This window comes from Motacilla alba, chromosome 9, assembly GCF_015832195.1.
Source record: "Motacilla alba alba isolate MOTALB_02 chromosome 9, Motacilla_alba_V1.0_pri, whole genome shotgun sequence".
NCBI lineage: Eukaryota > Metazoa > Chordata > Aves > Passeriformes > Motacillidae > Motacilla > Motacilla alba.
Genome location: NC_052024.1, coordinates 16,727,790 through 16,748,705, shown reverse-complemented (window position 1 = coordinate 16,748,705; position 20,916 = coordinate 16,727,790). Strand labels below are relative to the sequence as shown.

Below are 20,916 nucleotides of genomic sequence, written 5' to 3'. Positions count from 1 at the left end.
TCAAAGTGAGGCATTCAGGCGGACAGAGCTGGCTATGAGGGCGCAGGAGTGATCCGAGCGGGCTCTTGTGGCCAGGCCAAGGGCCGTGCCCAGAGCAGGAGCGCTGGGATCGGCGTGTCCGGGCCAGGCACCGGGGCTGGGCTGTGGGGAGGGGAGGGAAGCTCTGCGTGGGCCGGGTACAGCTGCCCAGTGAAACGGGCACGGCTGGACGGAGCGGCTGGCGCGCAGGGCGCGGCGGCACGCGCGGATCCCCGTGCCAGTGAGGGGATGAACGGGTGAGTGCCGCTCTCCCGGGAGCGCGGCCGGGATCCGGGACTGTCCCGGGCCCGCCGGGTGCGCGGCCGGGCCGGGCCGGGCTGAGGCGCCGGGGGCGGGGCGGGTGCGCGCGCAGCGGGCGGGGCGGGGCCGCCCTCGAGCGCCCCCCGGCGCCCCCGCGGCGCCCCCCGGCGGCCGCGCCCGCCGCTGCTGTCCGGGCCCGGGCCCTGCGCTCCTTCGGCCGGTCCTTTCCGCCTCCCCCTCCCCGCCCCGGCCGCTCCGGCCGCCGGGGCCTCCCTCCTCCCCGCCCGCCCATGGATTTCACATAGCAGCCGCCGCCTCCGCCGCCGCCTCCTCCTCCTCCTCCTCCTTCTCCGCCGCCGCTCCATGGCGGCTCCGGCTCCGGCTCCGCGGCCGCCCGGCCTGTGCTGCTGCCGCAAGGGCTCCGCGGCCGGGCCGGAGGCGCCGCCGGCCCCGCCGCCGCCTCCCGAGCCGCCGCCGGACGTGGCGTCGGCGTCCAGCTCGCAGCTCTTCAGCCTGAGGCACCTGCACCTGGGGCTGGAGCTGCGGCCCGAGGCGCGGGCGCTGGCGGGGTGCCTGGTGCTGGAGCTCTGCGCGCTGCGCCCGCAGCCCCGCGCCCTGGTGCTGGACGTGCACCCGGCGCTGCGCGTCCTCTCGGCCGCTTTCCGCCGTGCCGCGGCCGGGGAAGCGCCCTGCGCCTTCGCCTTCTCTCCGGCCGAGGCTGCCGCCGCTCCGACCCCGCCGCCCCCGCCGCCCTGCCCGCCGCCGCCGCCGCCCTGCGCGCCGCCCTGCGCCGCCAGCCCGCCCGCCACCGCCACCTTCCTCTCGGCGCCCTGCATCGCCGCCGGACCGCTGCCCCCCGTCGCCCCTCCGGAGGACCCGCCCGCCGGCCCCCCGCCCGCCGCCGCCGAGCCGCCGCCGCCGCTGCCCCTCTTCGCCCAGCCGCCCTGCTCCGCCTGCCCGCTCGGCTTCAGGGTGGACCCCTTCACCGACTACGGCTCGTCCCTCACGGTCTCCCTGCCCGCCGCCCTCCAGCCGCACCAGCCCTTCCAGATCATCGTCCGCTACACCACGGCCGACGGCCCCGCCGTGAGTACCGGGCGGGGGTTGGTAACGTGGGAAACCGGGTCCCGGGGCGGCTGGCAGAGCCCTCCCGTGCCGCCCGCGCCCGCCGCACGTCTTTGCTCCTGTTCGAAGCGACCGTCGGGGAAGCGCCCCGGCTCCTCAGCAAAGGCGGCGGGAGGTGTCTCGGTGCCAGCCTCTCCGGTCCTGCCCCTGGCCCCATCGCCTGGCAGCGCCAGCCCGCCGGGCAGCAGCATCTGTCCCCTGCCCGCAGGGGCTCTCGGTGCTGCCAGCCCCGCGGTCCCCCGCCGCGCTCAGCAGCGGTGCCCGTACTGATCCGCTCTCAGTCCTGTCTTTCCCCATCGCGTCGACCCCAAGGCTATTCATCCCCCCTCGCTCTAGTAATTTGAAAGTTTTTCGTTAAGGACATTGCAGTTGTTGGCAGGGTGAGTGAAAATTTGCAAACTCCTGCCGCGACTTAGTCCTTCAGGATAAATTATGTCATCCACAATGCAGGAGTTTCCCTGTGGGTTTTTCCAACTGCTAACAAAATCAGGCCTTGCACAGCTAGGCTGGTATTCCAATGAGCCACGGTCAGGAACTTTGAGAAGAACAGGGGTGATTCCATAGGTTCCTTCAAGTTTTCTGCTGAAAAAAGGGATGAGAAATGGCCCAAAACACCCCTTTGGATATAGCCATGGAGGTGTTTCCATGTCTGTGGGTAAACTTTCTTCAGCAGTGAAATGCTTTGTAAATTCTGTCATTTCTTTTAAACCTCTAGTATTTAGAAGCACTTTATTCCTTTATTCCTTCCTAAAAGAAGCCTTTTAGGTGCTGCTTATCACATCTTGTGTTTTTAAGAAGTTATGACAGGGAAAATATGAAGTTCCAACTGGAACATCAGTTGGAAATTAAGCTGAGGTGATTTTCATTATGTGGTTAATGAATCTACTTACAAAAGAGATGTATTTTTATAAGAGTCTTGCAACTTTGTTGCATGTATGTTGCCTAGAGGAATCGTCTCTCAGTCCTCGGCGTTGCCGTTGCACTGGTCAAAACCAGTAAATGTGTGGATCTATTTGACTTTTACAATGTATTTAACAAGAGCAGGAATTGAATAATAAAAGCTTCTTGCAACACAACCCACAGGAAGTAAATAGTAGGCCCTTCCTCTTGATAGGAAAGTCTTGCTGATAGAATGTGTTTGCTGGGTGTTTCTCTGTCTTCTCTGTCTGATTTTAATACTACATGGAAGATCACAAAAGTAATTTCATCCTTGGAATGATCTGGGTAGTCTTAATACATTGGCTCACTCGGAATAGTGAGTTCCACATGAAGACTTTTGTTGACAGAAGTTTCCTGTGGTCATATGGTGACTTTTTAATGTTCTAATCCTTCCCTACAAGTGCAAAAATGAAGGAAGATTGTGTCACTTTTAAAGTTCAGATCCACTTGGATATTGTTCCTTTTCACCTCTGGAATTCCTGACTTTAGTATTTCCTTGTACAATACTCTGCCATGTAGCTCACAGTGTGTTCAGAGGATTCCGTTCATTATTTTCCCCCCAGGTTTATGAAGAAGCCTGTTTCTTTTGTCCAGTCTCTGCCTTGTTTATGGTGAGAAGGCTTTAAAGCTAATTTGGCATTGCTGTGTGCTCTGTAATCGTTCTCAGTCTGGCGGAGCCACACCTCCCAAAGTACATGATAACGTGCTTTCCTCCTCTTGAACAAATTGTTTTATTTTAGGCCAGCCTGTGCTTTCCCCTGTGCTTTGCCAGCCCTGTTGCCAAAGGGGCAGCCTTCCTGCTGAGTCTATGGAGAAGTGATCTCAGTATGAGTGGAATACTGATCTGGCTTTGGGAATGTGAAAACCACTGGAAGGTTCAGGGCACTGATTGATGTGATATTCCTTTAGTCTCACCTTGTATTTATGTGTTGTCTCGTTGGTCCTGTGTGGATGCTGGAGGAGGACATTGCTTCCATTCCCTCTATTGTTGTCTTGCTCCCCATGGATCAGAGGTGAACTACCTATTCTTTATACTGTTCTTTGGAGTCTTTATTGTACCTTTAACAGCATGTCCTGCTTCAGCTGAACTGAAGCTGCAAGGGCTCATGTCAAGATTATTGATGGCCACAGCATTGGGGACATGCACTGCCCTTCCCAAGTGATCCTGGAAAGCAGGAGCAGGCATGCTCACTGACATAAATCCTACCGTGTTTGTTCACTCTCTGTTGTAGGTTTTGGCTGGCAAAATATTTGTCCTGGAGTAGCACCTGTTGTAGCCCTTCATGTTCAGCATGCTGAGCTATTTTGTTTGGATCCAAAGTGATTTGGTGCTATTGTAGTGCTCTCTGTCATCGCTGGTTTTTGGCCCAGGCCTGCACTTTAACAGGGATGAGTAACCCGTATGCGTATAAGGGTCAAATGGTTTATACTCATGTCTTGTAAATATTCTGGCAGTCCCTTTTCTCTGTCAGTGAGGCACAGATTTACAATGTCAGACCTCTCTCTTATAAAAGTTCTATTTTCTTTGGCCATTCTAGGAATGTATTCTCCTTAGGTCAGGGTTTATTTTCTGTGGGACCTTTATCATACTTGTGGGACCTATAAAACAGTAAATACATGTTACAGTGCAGTGTGAATGTGTTGGCAGTAAGATCAGCAGCAGAGATAGTCGTGTTTAAAATTGGAAATCTGTTGTCTTGATAGACTTGCTTTGAGCCATCTGGACATGTTATTTGACTGTCCCATTATTTCTCGTGTGGAGGAAGAAGCCAAGATCTTTGGTTGTTTGATGGACATTGAGAGACAGCTGAGAGATTAAATCTGCCTTTCACAGAGCATTCCAGCTCCCTGTGCTGTTAGGAAACCATATGCTCAGTACATCACCAGTTTCCATCAGAGGCAAGCCTGTCACAATCATTGTGTGTCTCTCCTGGTGTGGGCTGAAGGCACACAGCAATCAAATATATCAGGGACAATAGTCCTGTTCTTCCTCTCCATCTTCTGTCTTATCCCTTACTTATTGGTAATACTCTTGTGTGATATTTTATTTTTTCCTTCCCTAGAGAGAAAAATCTGCACCTATCTCTTGCCCACTCTGTCATTTCTCTGATTTGGCAGTGCACATCTTAACTGCAGTGCTATTTTCTTTCCTTAAATGCAAATCCTTGTCTGGGTTCTGGTACAAAAATTGTAACATTTCCTCATCTTCAGGATTTAGCAGAAAGGACAGCTCTCTTTGCAGTGCTAGAAAACTCCTTGTAATTCTTTAGATTTGTCTTGATTCCTCAGTCCCCATAGAATGACTTGCTGCCCAGGTGTGCCTTGCTTCTGTCACGTGCTCTGCATCTCAGATGTCTTGTTTACTTTGTCATCAGATAAAGCAGCTTGTTTGCCTAGAACAGAAGCTGTGGCTTTGCAGCTCTTCCTGCCACCTTCATCAATAATGCATGTAGAAACATGGAGAGGTTTAAAATTAAAAGAGGCTTAGCTAATTGCTTTTGTCATTTGCCAGATTTGGGCAAAAGATTATGATCTAAGTCAATAAAAATTATACTCTTGGCAGGTGTCTTATGAAGTGTGGACGTCTTTGCAGTATGTGGGCAGGGGAAAGCCTGGGCTGCCAAAAGCTTTTGTTCAGCAGAGGAATCATGCAACAGGTCTCTTTAATTGAAATGCACCACAGAACAGCTTTAATGTGTGAAACAGCTTTCCTGTATACATGAAAAGCTAGATAAAAATGAAGAGCATGATGATGATGATGTCATGTGTATTTCCCAAGGGGAAGTGCAGGAGGGATTTGCATGTGGAGTAGATGATCCAGCCCCCAAATACTGCTCTGTCCCTATGCTCCACCACCTGCCCCAGCAGCACCCTGCGCCTCGCACTCCTTTCTGGGGTGCTGCTTATACTCATTTTCCCCAGCCCATAGCCCTGCCTCTGTCCAGCAGCATAGCCTGGTCTATTTATGTTACAGATCTATTTATATTGTTTCAGGATAACTTTCATCATTGTTCCAAGTGTGTCTGGAAAGAGAGACAGAGGCTTGCCATGTAGCTGCAGACGTTAAAAAACAGGGGAAAAAAATACTTCATCCTCTGCAAATGTTTTCCCTCTTGGCTTGTGGGGCTGGTGTTTCACTTAACTTCAACCAAATGTCAAATAAAGCAGGACTGGTTGAAAAGAAGTTGTCCTTAATTTATGGAGTTTCTTGTAAACAAGAATCAACTCTTAGTTCCCCTTCCCTTCCTGCTTGTTTTCCTCCTGCACTGCTCAGGGAGAACTTCCCCTTGTCTCTCTGCTGTAAAGACATTGTCTGTCAGCCCTTTTTCCTTCCTACTCAAGTGTTGCAACTTAGGTGTGGTGGTGCCTTATCTCTCTGTTTTCTTTGTTAGCCTCTTCTGTCTCTAAAAAAGCAAAGGAAACAATGTTTAGAAGATGAGTCTCTTCAGCAGGGCCAGCGATAAGATTGGAAGTCAGACTTTGTGATACAAGCACAAAGCCACTGATCAGATGAGTGTTTTTAAAAGGCATTGGGGCAGATCTTTGAAATTTAATTTCTGAGCCTCTTCCCTGGATCGTTAGAAAATTACTACCCTGTATTAAATACAGCACCTTCATTTTTTTTTGTAAATATGTGTTCTGGGTGGAAGTTCCTAGTTATTGGTGACATATGTCCCCAAATGCCTTCTGGAACAGCTGTCTCTAGTTCCATAACGTGGCATTGCAGAAGTTACATTCATTGCTGTGAAAAGCAGGTATCCATGAGAAATGCAGTGGAAATCTCTGTAGGTGCCCCTGGGCTGTGACCCAGGGTTGTGAGCAGTGCTATGCTGAAATGCAGCACATGGATGTGAACAGACAGGGCTCCTCAGAAGTCCTGCTTTAGGCTTGTTTCTGGCCCTACAGGCTTGAAATAGAAGAGGGTAATCTTAAAACAAATTTCAAGAGATTAATTTTACTTTTAGATAAAGGTTTTTAATTTTGTAATGTCTCTCTCCTAAAAAGCCCCAAACATTTGCCAGCAGAAGTGTGAGACTCCATGGGAACAACTGAAAGCTGCTGACTCTGTTTCCTGTCCCCACCTTTCACTGGTCTCCGGGGGTGCTGCTGCAGTGCGTGATTTGGGAGAGGAGCACACTGGCATCTGAGGAAAAAGGTCTAAAGGCAAGGGAAGAAGATATCAAAAAGTAACCTTATAGGACAGAAGGAGACAGAGAAAACTTTAACTTCCAAAAGTTAACCAGGAGACAGAGTAGTAATATGTTGTTAAAACGTGAGCAGACTTAGTACCCAGGCTTCTCTTGTGTGTTTCGTTGCTTTCCCTTGAGGACCAGAACGGAACTAGTATTTGCACTAACTGCTGTTCCCTGATCTCAGATTTATTGGTTGCTTTGATCTAAGAATTCAGCAGACTCAGAAGTTTTATTCCTTGTGCTTGACTGTTTCCAAGACTTCCAGTGGTTCAAATTTTGTTGCAAATTTCACAATATTTGATATTTTTCGTCAGAGTTCAGCTCCAGAGTTCTAGTATTACAAGGAACTCCTTATTTAAAATTGCTCCTACACTTCAAAGTTTGAGGCAGGGAGCATGTGAAAGCACAAACATGTGAAACAGAAAGACTGAAAGGCAAATAATTGGACTTCTTCTTATTATTCTTAATCTATTCTAATTATTTGCTGAGGGTCTGACTTGTGATTTATTTGCTGCTTGGTACTGAAAATTGACGTGCTCAGTGGTGTGTTTTGTTGGTTTTTCTTTTGTGACCACCCAGAATCTCCTTATCCATTCTGTAAAAAGGGGCCGTCAGTGTCCTTGACCAGATGTTTCTTACATATACCGACTTTTTTGCATAGTGTCAAAATGTTTGATGCTTCAGCCAGGAGGGCAGTGTCAGGGTCACAGATAATATTGTGTACACTGTTCAGCTTCAGGGGTTTTTGGTTTGTGGATTTGGATTTGTTTTGGGTTGTTTTTTTTTTCTTCTTTTCAGCTTATGTTACCTGGCCCCTTTCTGTTCATATTGAGTTATAAACATGGAGATAGCCAGAGTACTCCCCTTGAGAAGAAGGTTGTGTGGATGTTTGTTAGGGACCTGTTATTAACCTAGCAAATTGATATAACAGAAATAGTGAGTGGCTGGAAGTCACTGTTACATGTCACCACTCAGTGTTCAAACAGTAAGAAATTTTTCTGAGCATTCCCAGCAAATAAACCAGAGTAGAAAGATGGATTGTTAGAGATGGAAATGTGCCCTGTGCCAGGTGTTCATCTGGGGAGCTAAACAGCTGAGCTGGTGCTTCTCCCCCACAATCCTCTTGATTTCACGTTTTGTTTTTGGCAGTTCAACCTTGTCACGTTGTCTGTTTCCCTCACCTCTTCTTCCTGTCCTATTTCAACAGATCTGGTGGCTGGATCCAGAGCTGACATATGGCAATGCCAAGCCTTTTGTCTTCACACAGGGACACTCAGTGTGCAACCGTTCCTTCTTCCCCTGCTTTGACACCCCTGCAGTGAAATGCACCTACTCAGCTACTGTCAAGGTAAGGGATGCCTGTGGATGGTTCACAGAGCTCTTAGTTGCTGTTAACTTGTGAAAGTGTAGTTACGTCATGTATTTTTAGCAGTTTACATCTGCTGAAAATGTTGTGATTCAGTGTTATAAAGAATACTGAATTTTTTAGGTCTAATTCTGGTTCTTGGGCCAGAATCAGGGTAGTGCCGCAAAGGTAACTCTGTTGTCTACCATGCTTGGGTCTTGCCTTCCTTGTACTCAATGCTGAAAGAGTAATTGTGAACTAAAAATATGAGAGAGAATTTGGCTGGCCTCTTCCAATAGTGGTTATTGATGATGATAATACTCAACTGTATTGTACCAAACTTTGAAAGAAAAAACTTGAAGTCTTTTGAAATGAGCATCAAATTATGTTGCATTTTGTATAGATGGAATAATTTAGTATGTGGGTGCTTTTGGGGCAGCTGGCATACAGGAGGAGTAATACCTTTGGTTGGTATGTTTTCATGTGTTGGGCTGATTGTAGTATAAAACCTCACAGAAATATTACATTTTGTGTTTTGTAAATGATCATTTTTAATGTACATCATCAGGCATAGGTAAAAATGAACCAGAGATCTGTGGTTAAGTCATTCAGCTGTGATTATCTGGTGAGTTGATGTGTATGATGATGATCTTCCAGGCTCCAGCAGGCATACAGGTGTTGATGAGTGCCACCCAAAGTTCCTACCTAGAAGAGGAAGGTGTATATCAATTTTACATGGAATATCCAGTTCCTGCTTACCTAGTGGCCCTGGTGGCTGGAGACCTCATACATGCAGACATAGGTCCAAGGTAAGATTTGCAGTGAGTTCATTCTGCATTTTATGTCTCTGTACAGTGCTTCATTCTGTAAAGTAGCAAGGATGTTGAGTCATTGATAAGGGAACAGTTGGGTTCATGAGCTGTGAGCACAGAGAGAGTTTGAAGTGTAGTTGGGTATAAAGAAATTCATGGCACTGCGCTGGCAAAGATATGTTCCTCTTTCATAAATGTTGCCTACTGTTCCCTGAAGTCATTACAGCTGCTTTCTCATTGCCTTGTTGAAGGGATTTTTGGTTCCCTCTTGCCATGTTCCATGGAGCATTAGTCTAGGAGGGCCTGGGTCTGGTGGGAGGTCTCCTTGCTCTATTACCATACATGGAAGTGTGGTAAGCAGTCAGGCTATTTTTTTTTTCCTGAGAGATAATTCAGTTTGCTGAAGTATCACCTGATGTTTTCTGTTTTCTGACAGGAGCAGAGTGTGGGCAGAGCCTTGCCTGCTGCCAACAGCCATCAGCAAGCTTTCTGGCATTGTTGAACGCTGGTTGACTGCTGCAGAGAGTCTGTATGGCCCCTATATATGGGGAAGGTGAGTTTAATTAGTCTCCTGGGAATCTGCAATGGGAACAAAATAAAACAGTATTGAGAAATGATCATGCTTTCTCCCTATAGCAGGGCAAACTAGCATTTCAGCTGGCAGCATTGTAGTAGTTGAAAACAGACTCTGGAGTTTTGTCTCCACAAGTGGCAGGAAGGACCATGGAGGCATGGAGGTGTTTTAGCTGGTTTGCAGTGGAAAGATCCACTGTTTAGGAGCTTCCAGTTTGAACTGGAGGTTTCTAAACAGCAGATCTTTCCTGAGGAATGAGGGTTTTCATACCACAGTGTTTTGTGATGTAAGTCCACCACTGGGCCAGACACTATTTAAAATATATGGTTGTCTTATTTATCTCATTTATTTCTGCATTTATTGTGGCATGCCTGAGACTACTGAAAATCTCAGTACAGACTCATTGAGAGTCCAAGTGCCCCAAACCAACATTAATAGCTCTTGAATAGCTTGACTATATATTAAAAAAGAGCGGTTTTGAGAGAATACTTACTTCTTTGGATGGGAGAAAATGTTTACAAAGGTTTCCTATATTTCTTTGCTAAAGGTAAGCCGGAAGATTGCCTTGTTGTTGACTTATAAAGTATTGCTTGAAATAATCTGAGAACATGGCCCAGTGTGCCAGTGCTGATTACTGGTAAAGAAATTTAGAAAACAAAACAAATATTACTATTGTGTTCCAAAGCATACAAATAAAGTTATTTTGATGACACTGCATGTGTAGGAAATTGATTCCTTCATTGACAGCTTCCTAGCCTCTGTCTTTCCTGGGAGCCTCTGGGGACTCAACACTGTCTTACACTACTGTTTACAGTGTAAACAGTTTTTGTGGCTCCCAGATATACAACTTGTGATGAGTTTGTGTGAGTGAAGAGAGCACAGCGCTTCTTTTGATGACATCAAAAGACTGTCAAGCCTTTATGTCCAAACATAAGCAGGTCCTTGGCCAACAAAATAAATTGTGATCCTCTGATCAGAAGAATTAGGCACCACTGCTATAGAAAGTGTTTTCCTGAAGTCACAGGAAGGTCTCAGAAGAGCCTTCCCTAAAGAAAGAAAAATGTAACTGTGTCTTCTGAAAACAGAAAATGTTACTGTGTGTCTTCTAGCTGCAATTTACTCATCTCCTTTCTTCTTTCTTCTCTCCCTAATTTTAGATATGACATTGTTTTTCTTCCTCCTTCCTTCCCTATTGTTGCCATGGAAAACCCATGCCTGACCTTCATCATCTCTTCCATTCTGGAGAGCGATGAGTTTTTGATCATTGACGTCATTCACGAAGTTGCCCACAGCTGGTTTGGGAACGCGGTCACCAACGCCACGTGGGAGGAGATGTGGCTGAGCGAGGGCTTGGCCACCTACGCGCAGCGCCGGATCACCACCGAGACCTACGGTACGGCTGCAGAAACTGCTCCTTGTGCTCCTTCTTACCGTAACTCGGAGCTGCCTGCTTGGAGTATTGGCCTTGGAAGCTCACAAGTCTGTAGGGAGCTGGTTTTCAGTTAGGTTTTGTTTTATTTCTGGAACACACCCCCACACAGAGCCCCAAACTTTGTGTTGCACATCTTGCCTACTTAGAATTTGACGTTTTCTTGGCTTTGGTGGGCTCAATACCTGATATGGTACCAGGGGCTTTGAGTGAGGTGTGTTAGCACAATGCTGTGGGGACTTGGAACTACTGTTGGGTACCAGGCAGGTGCTGATATGTCAGAGCAAGGTCAGCAGAGGATGCTTCAGAGAAAGATGTAAGAAATCTTACCACAGTTATATTGTGAAATAACTGTCCTCTGAACAGGTGTCCTTTTAATTCTGATCAGTTAGTAGCTACCTACTGTTAAAAAGAATGATGGCAGTAGCATTAAAAAAAGTGCAGATTTCTGTAGCTGTTTATGTGCTGGAGGCTTCCTGCAGGATTGTAAGCCTTGCCTTTGCTTGTGTCAGTGAATTTCACAGGTCAGTTTTATGGTGCCATCTTTAGAATATATAAGTAGTAAATGATTTCTTTAAGTTTAAGCAGCTTTTAGTTTGTCCCTGTGCCAGTCCTGCACAGATCAGCTTTTGCTGATCATTTGCTCACAACTAATAAGTTACTTTCTGGGTTAGGAGCTGCCTTCACATGTTTGGAGACTGCATTCCGCCTCGATGCTCTCCACAGACAGATGAAGCTCCTTGGAGAAGACAACCCGGTCAGCAAGCTTCAGGTTAAACTGGAGCCAGGTATTGCTTTTGGCTGAGGCTGCTCTACACATAATTATACACCTCTGTATATCCATGGTGGAATATTGACAAAAAATGACTAATATTTACATATGTTTTTTGGAAAAAAAAAAAAAAATTTGGTTTGTAAACCAGTCTAAAAACAAGTAAGGAAGTTTTGCTTTCAAGCTTTTTTCAAGGTTGGATAACTCATCTTTATAGATGTTGTTCTGTGTAAGAACAGACTTACTGAGTAGAAAGAATGTGAAAAACTGCCTTGAAAGCTGTGTGCGTTTGCAATTCTGGATATGTAAAATAAAGTATTTTGAAATGGAAATGTTTGGAAACGTAATATAAAATCCTCTGCTATTCAATCTTCCTCTCTTTATGTGTTCATGTAAGAACTATGTATATATTTAGCATGCAGATAGACAGGTACTTGCTTTAAGTTGAGCTGTGCTTATTCCCTGCGCCAGATGCATGACTGCAATCCAGATTTACCTGTCTCCTTCACTGGTAGTGCTCTAGTTCTCTGGTCACAGTTGGGTGGGTGAAGCTGTTCTTCTATCTAGATGATATTTAAAACAACCTAAAATGCAAGTGGAGATGATATTGGAGTCAAATGGAATGGAAAAGCATGTGTGAAACCCTCAAAAAAGGAGCAAGTGGTGATTAGCTTTTATTGTTATCTTTGAAAATTTGTGATATGGTGATTCCCAGAACCTGGCACTGAAAAAAGAAAAAAGGATTTGTTTTCAAGTTCCAGATCTGTTTTCAGTGACCTCTAGTTTGAAGTGACTTATTCCATTGGGAGTTACTACTTACTTTACAATGACTGATTTTTAAAAAACTGTTATTTTTTCAGGACTTGTCTTTGGACTGTATCTATTTATTTACTGCAGTAACTTAAATATACTGACAACAAGTTTAGGATTTTTAAAGTCACTATGTCTCATCTTGGTGATCTCTAAGGAGTCTGTATAACTCAGAAGGGCTGGAAATCGCTCTCCTCATTAGTTTCTTATCATGTTGTCTTCTTTCAGGTGTAAATCCCAGTAATTTAATGAACCTCTTCACCTATGAGAAAGGCTACTGCTTTGTTTACTACCTGTCCCAGCTCTGTGGTGACCCCAGACACTTTGACTCCTTCCTAAGAGTGAGTGTAAATATGTGTTTTCTTGAGATTTAGAGCTGGTTTTTTGTTGTTGGGGTTTTTTTTCCCCCTGATTCTTCCACTGTGGCTAATTGTTAAGGGTAAAGTTGAATACAAGTGTGTCAGAGATGGCGGAATGTTGTGGGCCTGTCTGTCAACTTACATGAATCTTTCTACAAGATTTCTGAGATTCTGAGCTCACGAGGTGCTAGATACAGAGTAGTAGTATATATTTCTTATCACTTGTTCTGTCCTCCAAGTAAGTAGAAAGCTGTTCCAGCACAGATTGTGTGTGACTGGAAAGATGTGACTTGATTCACTACTAAGAAGTGTTAACTTGGGTTTTTTTACCCAGGGTGACAAGAGGTATGGGTTACTATATTGGGGCAGGTTGGTGCCTGGAAGCACACTTGCAAAACCTGTAGAAAATTGTCAGCTATTGCCTCGTTTTGGAAAAGGAAAATGAAATGATACTCAGCTGTCAATGTATTTGCAGCTGCTCTCTTGTTTCTTGTTTCTTTATTTAACTGGGTGAGGAGGGAGAATATTTTTCTTCATTTTTTTAAACCTTCAAATAATTGTTCCTATTCTTATGCTTGTATTGTTGTTATTGTTGTGGCATGCAGTGATTCTGCAGCAAAAGAAAGCTGTCTTGCTCCTAATGATAATTTGAATGTTTTACTATTTTAGGCCTACATTGAGAAGTATAAATTTACCAGCGTTGTGGCTCAAGATCTTCTGGATTCCTTCCTGAATTTTTTTCCAGAGCTTAAAGAGCAATGTGTTGAGAGCAAAGCAGGTAGGAGATTTACTAAGTTAGCTGTAAGCACTGTAGAAAACCTGGATGATGAATTTTGTGCTTGGCTTGGAGGATGCACAGGGAAATGCTAAGGCAAACAAAATAGTTCAGCAAGAACCAGATGTTCTTGGCAGAATTTGTGGCCACTGCCTCTACACTGGGGAATGAGAACCTCTGAAATTGCTGATGATTTTGGCATTAATTAGCTGAGTGTCCCTTGGTTAACTTTTTCACTAACTCACCTTTCAATCTGCAGACAGAATGATCAGTGCTTGTGAGTTTTACACATGCTTAAATGCAGGGAAAAGGTGAACACACTTTGAAATGTTGTCTATTTTAATAACAGAAAACATGCTTTGAGAACTGTATCTTCCCCAAGATCCTACCCATACATATAAAATATCTTCCAGAATGTTTCACTTTCCCTTATATCCCCTGTTTATAGCTGTTGGTGGATTGTGGAAGGTCTGTGGCCTACCAGGTGCTTATTATTTCACTTTCTTAAAGAAATGAAACTCATGTTATCCTGCTATGTGTCCTTCCCTGTGAATAGCTATTGAGCCCATTGGACAGCTTAAACCAGACCAGCAGAGTACAGCTCTTCAGGATACTGGGTGCCTGCAGGCTTTGTGGAGAGGAAACTGCCTCTGGAGATGAGAGATTTTACTGTGGGAAAAGCTGCAGCATGAGCTCAGCAGTTCTGTGTTTGATTTGGCCCACTGGTAGGCTAATGAGTTAACCACATATGTTGCTAATTTTTGCCTGGCTAATATTCAGGGGATGCAGAAGGTAGGAGTTTTAGCATAGATGGTGTGGAACAGGAAGTATTGCCATGGGTTAGAAAAGTACAGAGGTGGTAAAAGGTCAAGAGGAGCAGCTCTGTTGGAAAGCAGGCTCTGCTGCTTGTGAAGAAACTTTTTTTTTTTTAATTAGTTGCATAAATAAATATAAATTGCTTGGGTTTACTGGTGGGTAGGAGGAGTTTAGTCATCCCTCTCACCTCCTTTTTTTTTTTATAAAATGGGTTTTCTCCATATTTGTCAGTCTTCCTCAAAATTCTGAGAGAGAAATGCAGGCACACAAATATTAGAGCATAATTTGAACATAGGTACTTGTCAGCCTGGCTGCCTCGAGAGCATGTGTGTTTCTTGTACTTACTGTATTGCTGAGCTCTGGAAAACTCACAGATTTGGAGCAGTGTTGCTAGCACTCTTCCAGGTGCTCCATAGGCCATCCCAATGAGGCTGCTAAGACTGTTGTGTCCTATAACTATTGGTTGCTGTTGTTACAACCTCCCTTAACTGTGCTAGAAACAGTCCTGAACTTTGAGGCAGCCAAGCCACCTGCAGAGATCTCTGCTCCACTTTTTTGGTGCTCCTCATTCCAGGACTGGAGTTTGAACGTTGGCTCAATGCTACGGGACCTCCGTTAGCTGAGCCAGACTTATCTCAGGGATCCAGTCTGACCAGACCAGTGGAGACACTCTTCAAACTCTGGACCACAGAGCCTCTGGACTCTGTTGCTGCTGCCAGCAGTGTTGACCTCACTAAATGGAGAACGTTCCAAACTGTGCTTTTCCTGGACAGATTGCTGGATGGATCACCACTGCCACATGGTGAGTACTCTTTCCAGGATAGTAGAAAATTATCCGTGGAATTAATTGATTGAATTCTAAAGATCCCTGCCTCTGGTTGACATTATAATTCACATAAAGTCAGGTTGATGTCCCAGGCCATGTCACAGAGGGATTGGAATAGGTGATCTTCAAAAGTTTTTCCCAGCCCAATGGATTCTATGATTCTGTGATTGGATGAGCTGTTATTATCTGATGACCCTCAAAACTGGCAAAATAGGTCATAGTTCTTTCTCTGTATATGTGCTTTCTTCAGAGGTGATAAAAAAGCTCTCGGAATGTTACTCCTCTCAGCTGGACTCCATGAATGCAGAAATCCGTATCCGCTGGCTGCAGATTGTAGTCCGAAATGACTATTACCCAGACCTTTACAAAGTCCGTCGCTTCTTGGAAAACCAGGTACTAACTGCTGGATTAAACTCACTGCACCTCTCAGTGCATGAGACATGTGCATGAGACATGCGACGTGAAAGACCTTGGAACTTCTGCTTCCTGGCCAAGTGTAGCCCAGGTGTGTTGCGAAGGGGCTGAGCATGGCTCACCTGCTAGCGGTGGGGAGGAATGGGCAGATGTAATTTCAAATGCCTACAGATAATCTCTGCTTTTCTAGCCTGACTCAATACCCTTGTCCCAGCTCTGCCCCGTGCATTTTATGTATTGCTTTGCAGCAGCCCTGGCTTTTCCAGACCACAAGTTTTTGCACTATTAAATCATGTGATTATTTGAATATTTACACTTCAAGCAAGGCTAGGGCTCATCGAGTTTTTTTCAGTAGTTGTTATTGTGCTGGAGCAAAAGGTTAATGCATGTGTTCACTGTGGCCTCTTCTATTTGGCCCTTAAAAATAGTTCTGTTATTTGTTGAAGTAGCTCAGTCTCAGAGAGCAAATTTTTTTTTATTACCATTCATAAAAATCCTTGCATCAGACTTAGAATAGACTCATCTGTCTTTTGAAGAAATGTATTGCTTGTCTCCAGTCTGAAGTGACTCAGGGCTGTTGGCTGTGTAGCTGTAGAAGAGCTGAACTTCTTGACTTTTATTGAAATGTTTTTATCTTGTTTTCCTTTTTTTTAGATGTCTCGGATGTACACAATTCCACTTTACGAGGACCTTTGCACTGGCACTCTCAAGTCTTTTGCCTTAGAAATTTTTTACCAGACCCAAAACCAGCTGCACCCCAATTTGCGGAAAACGATCCAGCAGATTTTATCCCAGGGCTTGAATCCACTTCCTGCCATAGACACTACAGCAGTCACTACAGACACACCAGCAATGGTGCTTGAGGACAAAGTCTCAGAGGCCACAAATGGTGCCATTTCACTCAGGGATGTCAACGTGTCTGCTTAGATCACCAGTTCATGCCAGCCACGAAGCTTGAAAATGGGGACAGGAACAGAGGAAAGATACCAAGCGTTGCCTCCTTTCCCGCAGCCTTGCAGCTGCAGTGTGTTGTAACTGGATTTCTCTCCCAAAACACAAAGCAAATGTGCCTTCAAGTATCCAGTGTGTAATACTGCCAGGTTTCAGAGATCTCCACCATCTGCGTGACAAAATATTTTGATTCAGTTTTTACTGGGCAGGGACTTCTGGGCTGTTGCTTCTCTATGGAAAGTGGGTAGTTCCCTTTCCTGAGGCTCTTCTGGATGGTTTCTTCAGATTTGTTGTTTGGTGGGAGGGTGTTCTTTTTCTTCTTATTTTTTCTTTTTTTTTGTCTGAGGCCACTGAGGCTGTGGAGTATGTCCTACTTGCTGTGTGTATGTTGCTGGGGAGTGTGTATGTGTCAAGCTGTCATTGTCCTAATATTTGGGCTAAAGTTCTGCAAAGGAGAGACTCAGGAATTGTTAGTGGCAGCAAACATGTTTTCATGTTATGCTCCTTCCTGTGACAGAGGTATTGTGATTTGGGAGGAAGGGGACTAATGCTTAAATGAGAAACTAATTTTACATAGCTCCCATTCCCCCCTGCCCATAGGTGGCTAAATAATAATAATAATAATGATGATGATGCTCTTTATATATATTAAAAATATATATAAAAAAGAACAGGGAAACATTACGATGGGTTTGAAATCCTTCTGCTAACCCTACCCTCAGTTTTCCCTTTGCACTGGATGGGACAAGCAATAAAGAAATGTGTAGGCTTGAATTTTCAAAGTTAAAATTAGGTTCCCAAATGCCATCAATTCTGGTACTAGCTGGATGCCTAAATCTTCTTAACTGTTTTGACAAGTCTAGCTGCAACCTTTGCTAGCGTGTCAGGATGTATGGCACATGCATCAGATGCACTCTGTGGGTTTTCTATTCTGTCCTTTTGGAGGAATTACCAAAACCTGTAATTTTTTTAAGATCCCCAGCGTATCTTGGCCTGTATGTCAGCGGTTAAGATATCCATGCTAAGATTTTACTGCCTTGAATAATGTTTGCCTGAATAACAGTGGCCCTGTCATACAATAATCTGAGGGAAACACCATCTTTCTCGATGTGAAACTTTTAAGTCCCGCTTTACCCAAGTCTGTTTTCTGACTTATGGTGGGAGTAAGGTGCCATTTCATTTCCCTGGCATGCTGTTTCCCTGGATCACTGGCCAGCCATGCAGGATGGGAAGACCCTCTGTGCTGTTTGGTCTCAGGAAGCCAAGGGCAAAGTGTCCTGGGGTGTTGCAGAGTACAGGCAATGGTTCTTAGACTCTGTGCCACAAACTTCTTAACATGTGGGTACCTGTGTGCTCTCTGTGAGCTCCCACAAGGCATCTCTTGAGCTGATGCATCACGAAGATAGTATGAACAAAAGGCAAAACATTTGGAATAGACTCGGCTAACAGAAATGTGAGAGAGAAATTGTTTTATACTTCAGGGCAAATTTTAGCCCTGCTGTGGGGATCTGCATAGACAGGAAGAGGAGGAAATTTGGGAGGGCTTTGTTTTCTTCACCAAAAGTATCTGTTTACACCCATGTGTGGATGGGGACTTAGGTGCTGTTACTGGATCTGCATTTTCTGGCTTTAAATTAATTTGGACTTCACCATAGCCTTAGCCTGGGCTGAACTGGGATAAAGCAATAATAAACTCAGGCCTCTGTAGTGCTTCATTAGTTTTAAAAATGGCCATCAGCATTTTTGGGCTTCAGAACTCCAATCTCTGCTCTTTGCTCCTTGAATGGGATTATCTTTTAAATTCTGTTTTGTTTTCCCAGAAAGGATGGAGAATGATGTTTTCTACACAAATCTCTTTCCTTTTTATTTGTTGTTCTATTGAAACAGATTTGTACAAGCTGACTTTACACTTCCGGAGCTGCCGCTGTTGGTGCTGCGTCTCCTGGACCCCACTGCCAGCAGCGGCAGCCTGGTCGAGACCAGGAACCACTAGCGTTTTTTGGAATCACGGGCCTCTGTTCTAACCTATTTTATTTAGTGGGAGAATGTTTGTGACCCTGGTGGGAATTTTTCATTTACATGGATGCCTTATGATGATTGTCAAATTAAACTAAGCTTTGTGACAAGTTCAGCCTTTTGGGCAGTTTTTTGGCGTCCCTGCTCTAGCTGTGTGGAAGAGCTAACTTGGTACAGTGTCTTTGTTTTGTTCTTTTCTGGGGTGCAGCATAGAGGGAGTTTGGAAGCTCTTTCAAAGCCACACAGGAAGGTGCTGGAGAGGTGGCAAAAGCAAACAATCAAAAATAAATATTACCTATTGTTACTAGAACTGACTGAAATACATCAGATCAGCTCTGTGTTTGCACAGACACCCATCAGAGCAAGGAAGTGCTGGCTGAACTGAACAGACTGTTTCCTGGTTAAAGAACACAAGATGTGTGTTAGTGTTTCTGCTCTCATCTCTGTGAGATCCCATCAAATGGCTTTTGACCTAGGACTTGTTTTCTGAGACACTGAAGCAGAGCAAGATTTTTTGAACATATTCCATGCATCCACCTCCAGGTACTTCTGTTTCTCCTGTGAGTGAGGAGTGCATTTTTTTATTTTGTAGAGACAAAAAACTGGCAGCAAGTTTGTGGAGATAAGCCTTCCCTTCGTTGACAGAAAATAAATTGGTGCTTCAGGCTACTTGCCGTCTTGATTTTTAGTAGACTTCACATTGACGGGCAAATTAGACTGTGATGAAATAGAAACTATTTGCCTTATCTTTGGTACATTCATTTCTGATCCATTTAAGTCAGATTAGACATCAAATCGGTTTTCTTCAAACAGATGCCAAGAGATTGGGTTATCTTATTTTTTTTTTAAAATGAAAACTATTACTTTATTTCATTGCAGTTTTGAGCAGGGCAACAGAGGATGTAGAAATATCACTTGTGGGAAAGCTCTGATGAGCCAAACCGTTTAATAGAATGGAATAGTTCTGACTTAATTTTTTAGCATTTCATAGCCATGTTGGTTGATACATTCAATATATTCTTGCTAGCTACAATGTACTGTGTTAAGCTTGTATCACTAATTTTGGTGTCAAGTTACATTGCAACATTTTAACCACAAACTCCATCAATCAAGAACAATTCTATGAAGTATCCCAAACATTCTGCTTCAACCAAGACATGTTCTTGCACTGCAGTGACCTTGGCCATTACCTTTTTTGGATAACACAGGACCTTCTGTACATCTAAGCTCATGAGCTGCACAATTCACGTAGGTCTAGTACACATCTTCAGCCTGCTCTCCCTGTTTGTCCAAAGATAGAACAACACAGTACAGTCAACACACTAAAATCATGTCACACTTATTTTCACACTTTTTACTATAGATTAATGAAAGCTGAAAGCCACTTTGAGCACAATATCAGATTTGGTGTATAAGAGAAACTGTACTAAAAATCACTGTATGAGATTTATCAAGCCACTGTCCTCTGAGACACAGAATTATTGTCAGTTGTGAGGACACAGTTTGACACTGATTTTGTTGAAGCCCCAAGAAAATTGGTTTAGCTGTTGATTACATGCATTCCTGAAATGCATACCTAATGTCTAGTTTGGATTTGTCTACTTCTATCTTCCAGCTCTGGAAACTACTGCTTTGTTTGTGAAAGTTAAACTACTTACTCACATATAAACTACTTACCTCTTTCTCATGTAAATACTTTTTAATTCTTAAAGAAAACAGATTGATTGGTCTGTTAGTGCAAGCTGTCTTCCACAACTTCATGTATTGATTTTGCTTGGGTGGAGCTTGATGTTTCAATATCCTTTTAAACTAGAAATTGCACATTGTTTCTCAAAAATTACCTCAATTGCTGCTGTATATTCCACATCAACTTTAAAATAATTTTTTACTAATATTGTCCATCCTGTTTTTTCCATTAATAACAGTAGTAATTTGGGCACCTGTTAGCATATGTCTTACCTGGATATGAGAAGTTTTAAAGATAAAGGAGGGTAGAGGAAAGCTATTCCATATTCTGGAGGTGACTTTTCACTCTACACAGAGGGATACTAGCTAGCTGCAATACATGATTGAGCCTGTGTGAACCCTTCCCTTTAGTCCTCTTCCTGCATGTACCTTCTGCACTGGAAAACTCAAGCCTTAGACCTCTAATTTCTTGTCCAGAGAATTATGATTTTGTTGAACATAATATGCTCTGTGTCCAACAAGGAAGGTGTTCTAATATACTAGAGACAAGTCTTTCTCTAAAAAGGGAATGGCATTAGTGGGGTTTGCAGAGCACTAGACTCTTCCAAAATCACATTTACTGAGGTGCAGCATCTTGTGTGCTGTGGTAGCCAGGCTGAAAATTTGGAGCTGTGCTTTGCCTCTGTGTGTGCCTGAAGCAATGAGAGAGGTCTCTAACCCCAAATACCCACTCCAAAATCTCCCTTAAATAAAAAGACACTCTGTGCTGTTCCTTTGATAGAGCTCTGATCACTG

The 20,916-nt window shown here is 44.4% G+C and overlaps 1 protein-coding gene across 2 annotated transcripts; it reads left to right on the top strand.

Moving 5' to 3' along the window:
- Positions 1-499: 499 nt before the first annotated feature.
- On the top strand, positions 500-18,545 carry RNPEPL1 (arginyl aminopeptidase like 1). Of its 2 annotated transcripts, none has more exons than XR_005258016.1 (11): positions 500-1,365; positions 7,744-7,884; positions 8,539-8,690; positions 9,130-9,246; positions 10,425-10,660; positions 11,371-11,484; positions 12,507-12,619; positions 13,307-13,415; positions 14,803-15,030; positions 15,305-15,559; positions 16,123-16,258. XR_005258016.1 is itself a non-coding variant. In XM_038146210.1 (11 exons), exons 1-11 carry the CDS (start codon positions 643-645, stop codon positions 16,393-16,395), a joined length of 2,349 nt encoding a protein of 782 aa, XP_038002138.1. In that variant the 5' UTR covers positions 502-642; the 3' UTR covers positions 16,396-18,545. The 2 variants fall into 2 exon arrangements, 1 of the variants encoding a protein (XP_038002138.1); XM_038146210.1 differs by having other exon boundaries at positions 502-1,365; positions 15,305-15,447; positions 16,123-18,545.
- Positions 18,546-20,916: the final 2,371 nt, after the last annotated feature.

Coding starts and splice junctions, on each gene's coding strand:
- RNPEPL1 (XM_038146210.1), top strand. CDS start 643: ATGGCGGCTCCGGCTCCGGCTCCGCGGCCGCCCGGCCTGTGCTGCTGC. Junction 9,247..10,424: donor GGCCCCTATATATGGGGAAG/GTGAGTTTAATT, acceptor CCCTAATTTTAG/ATATGACATTGTTTTTCTTC. Junction 11,485..12,506: donor TCAGGTTAAACTGGAGCCAG/GTATTGCTTTTG, acceptor GTCTTCTTTCAG/GTGTAAATCCCAGTAATTTA.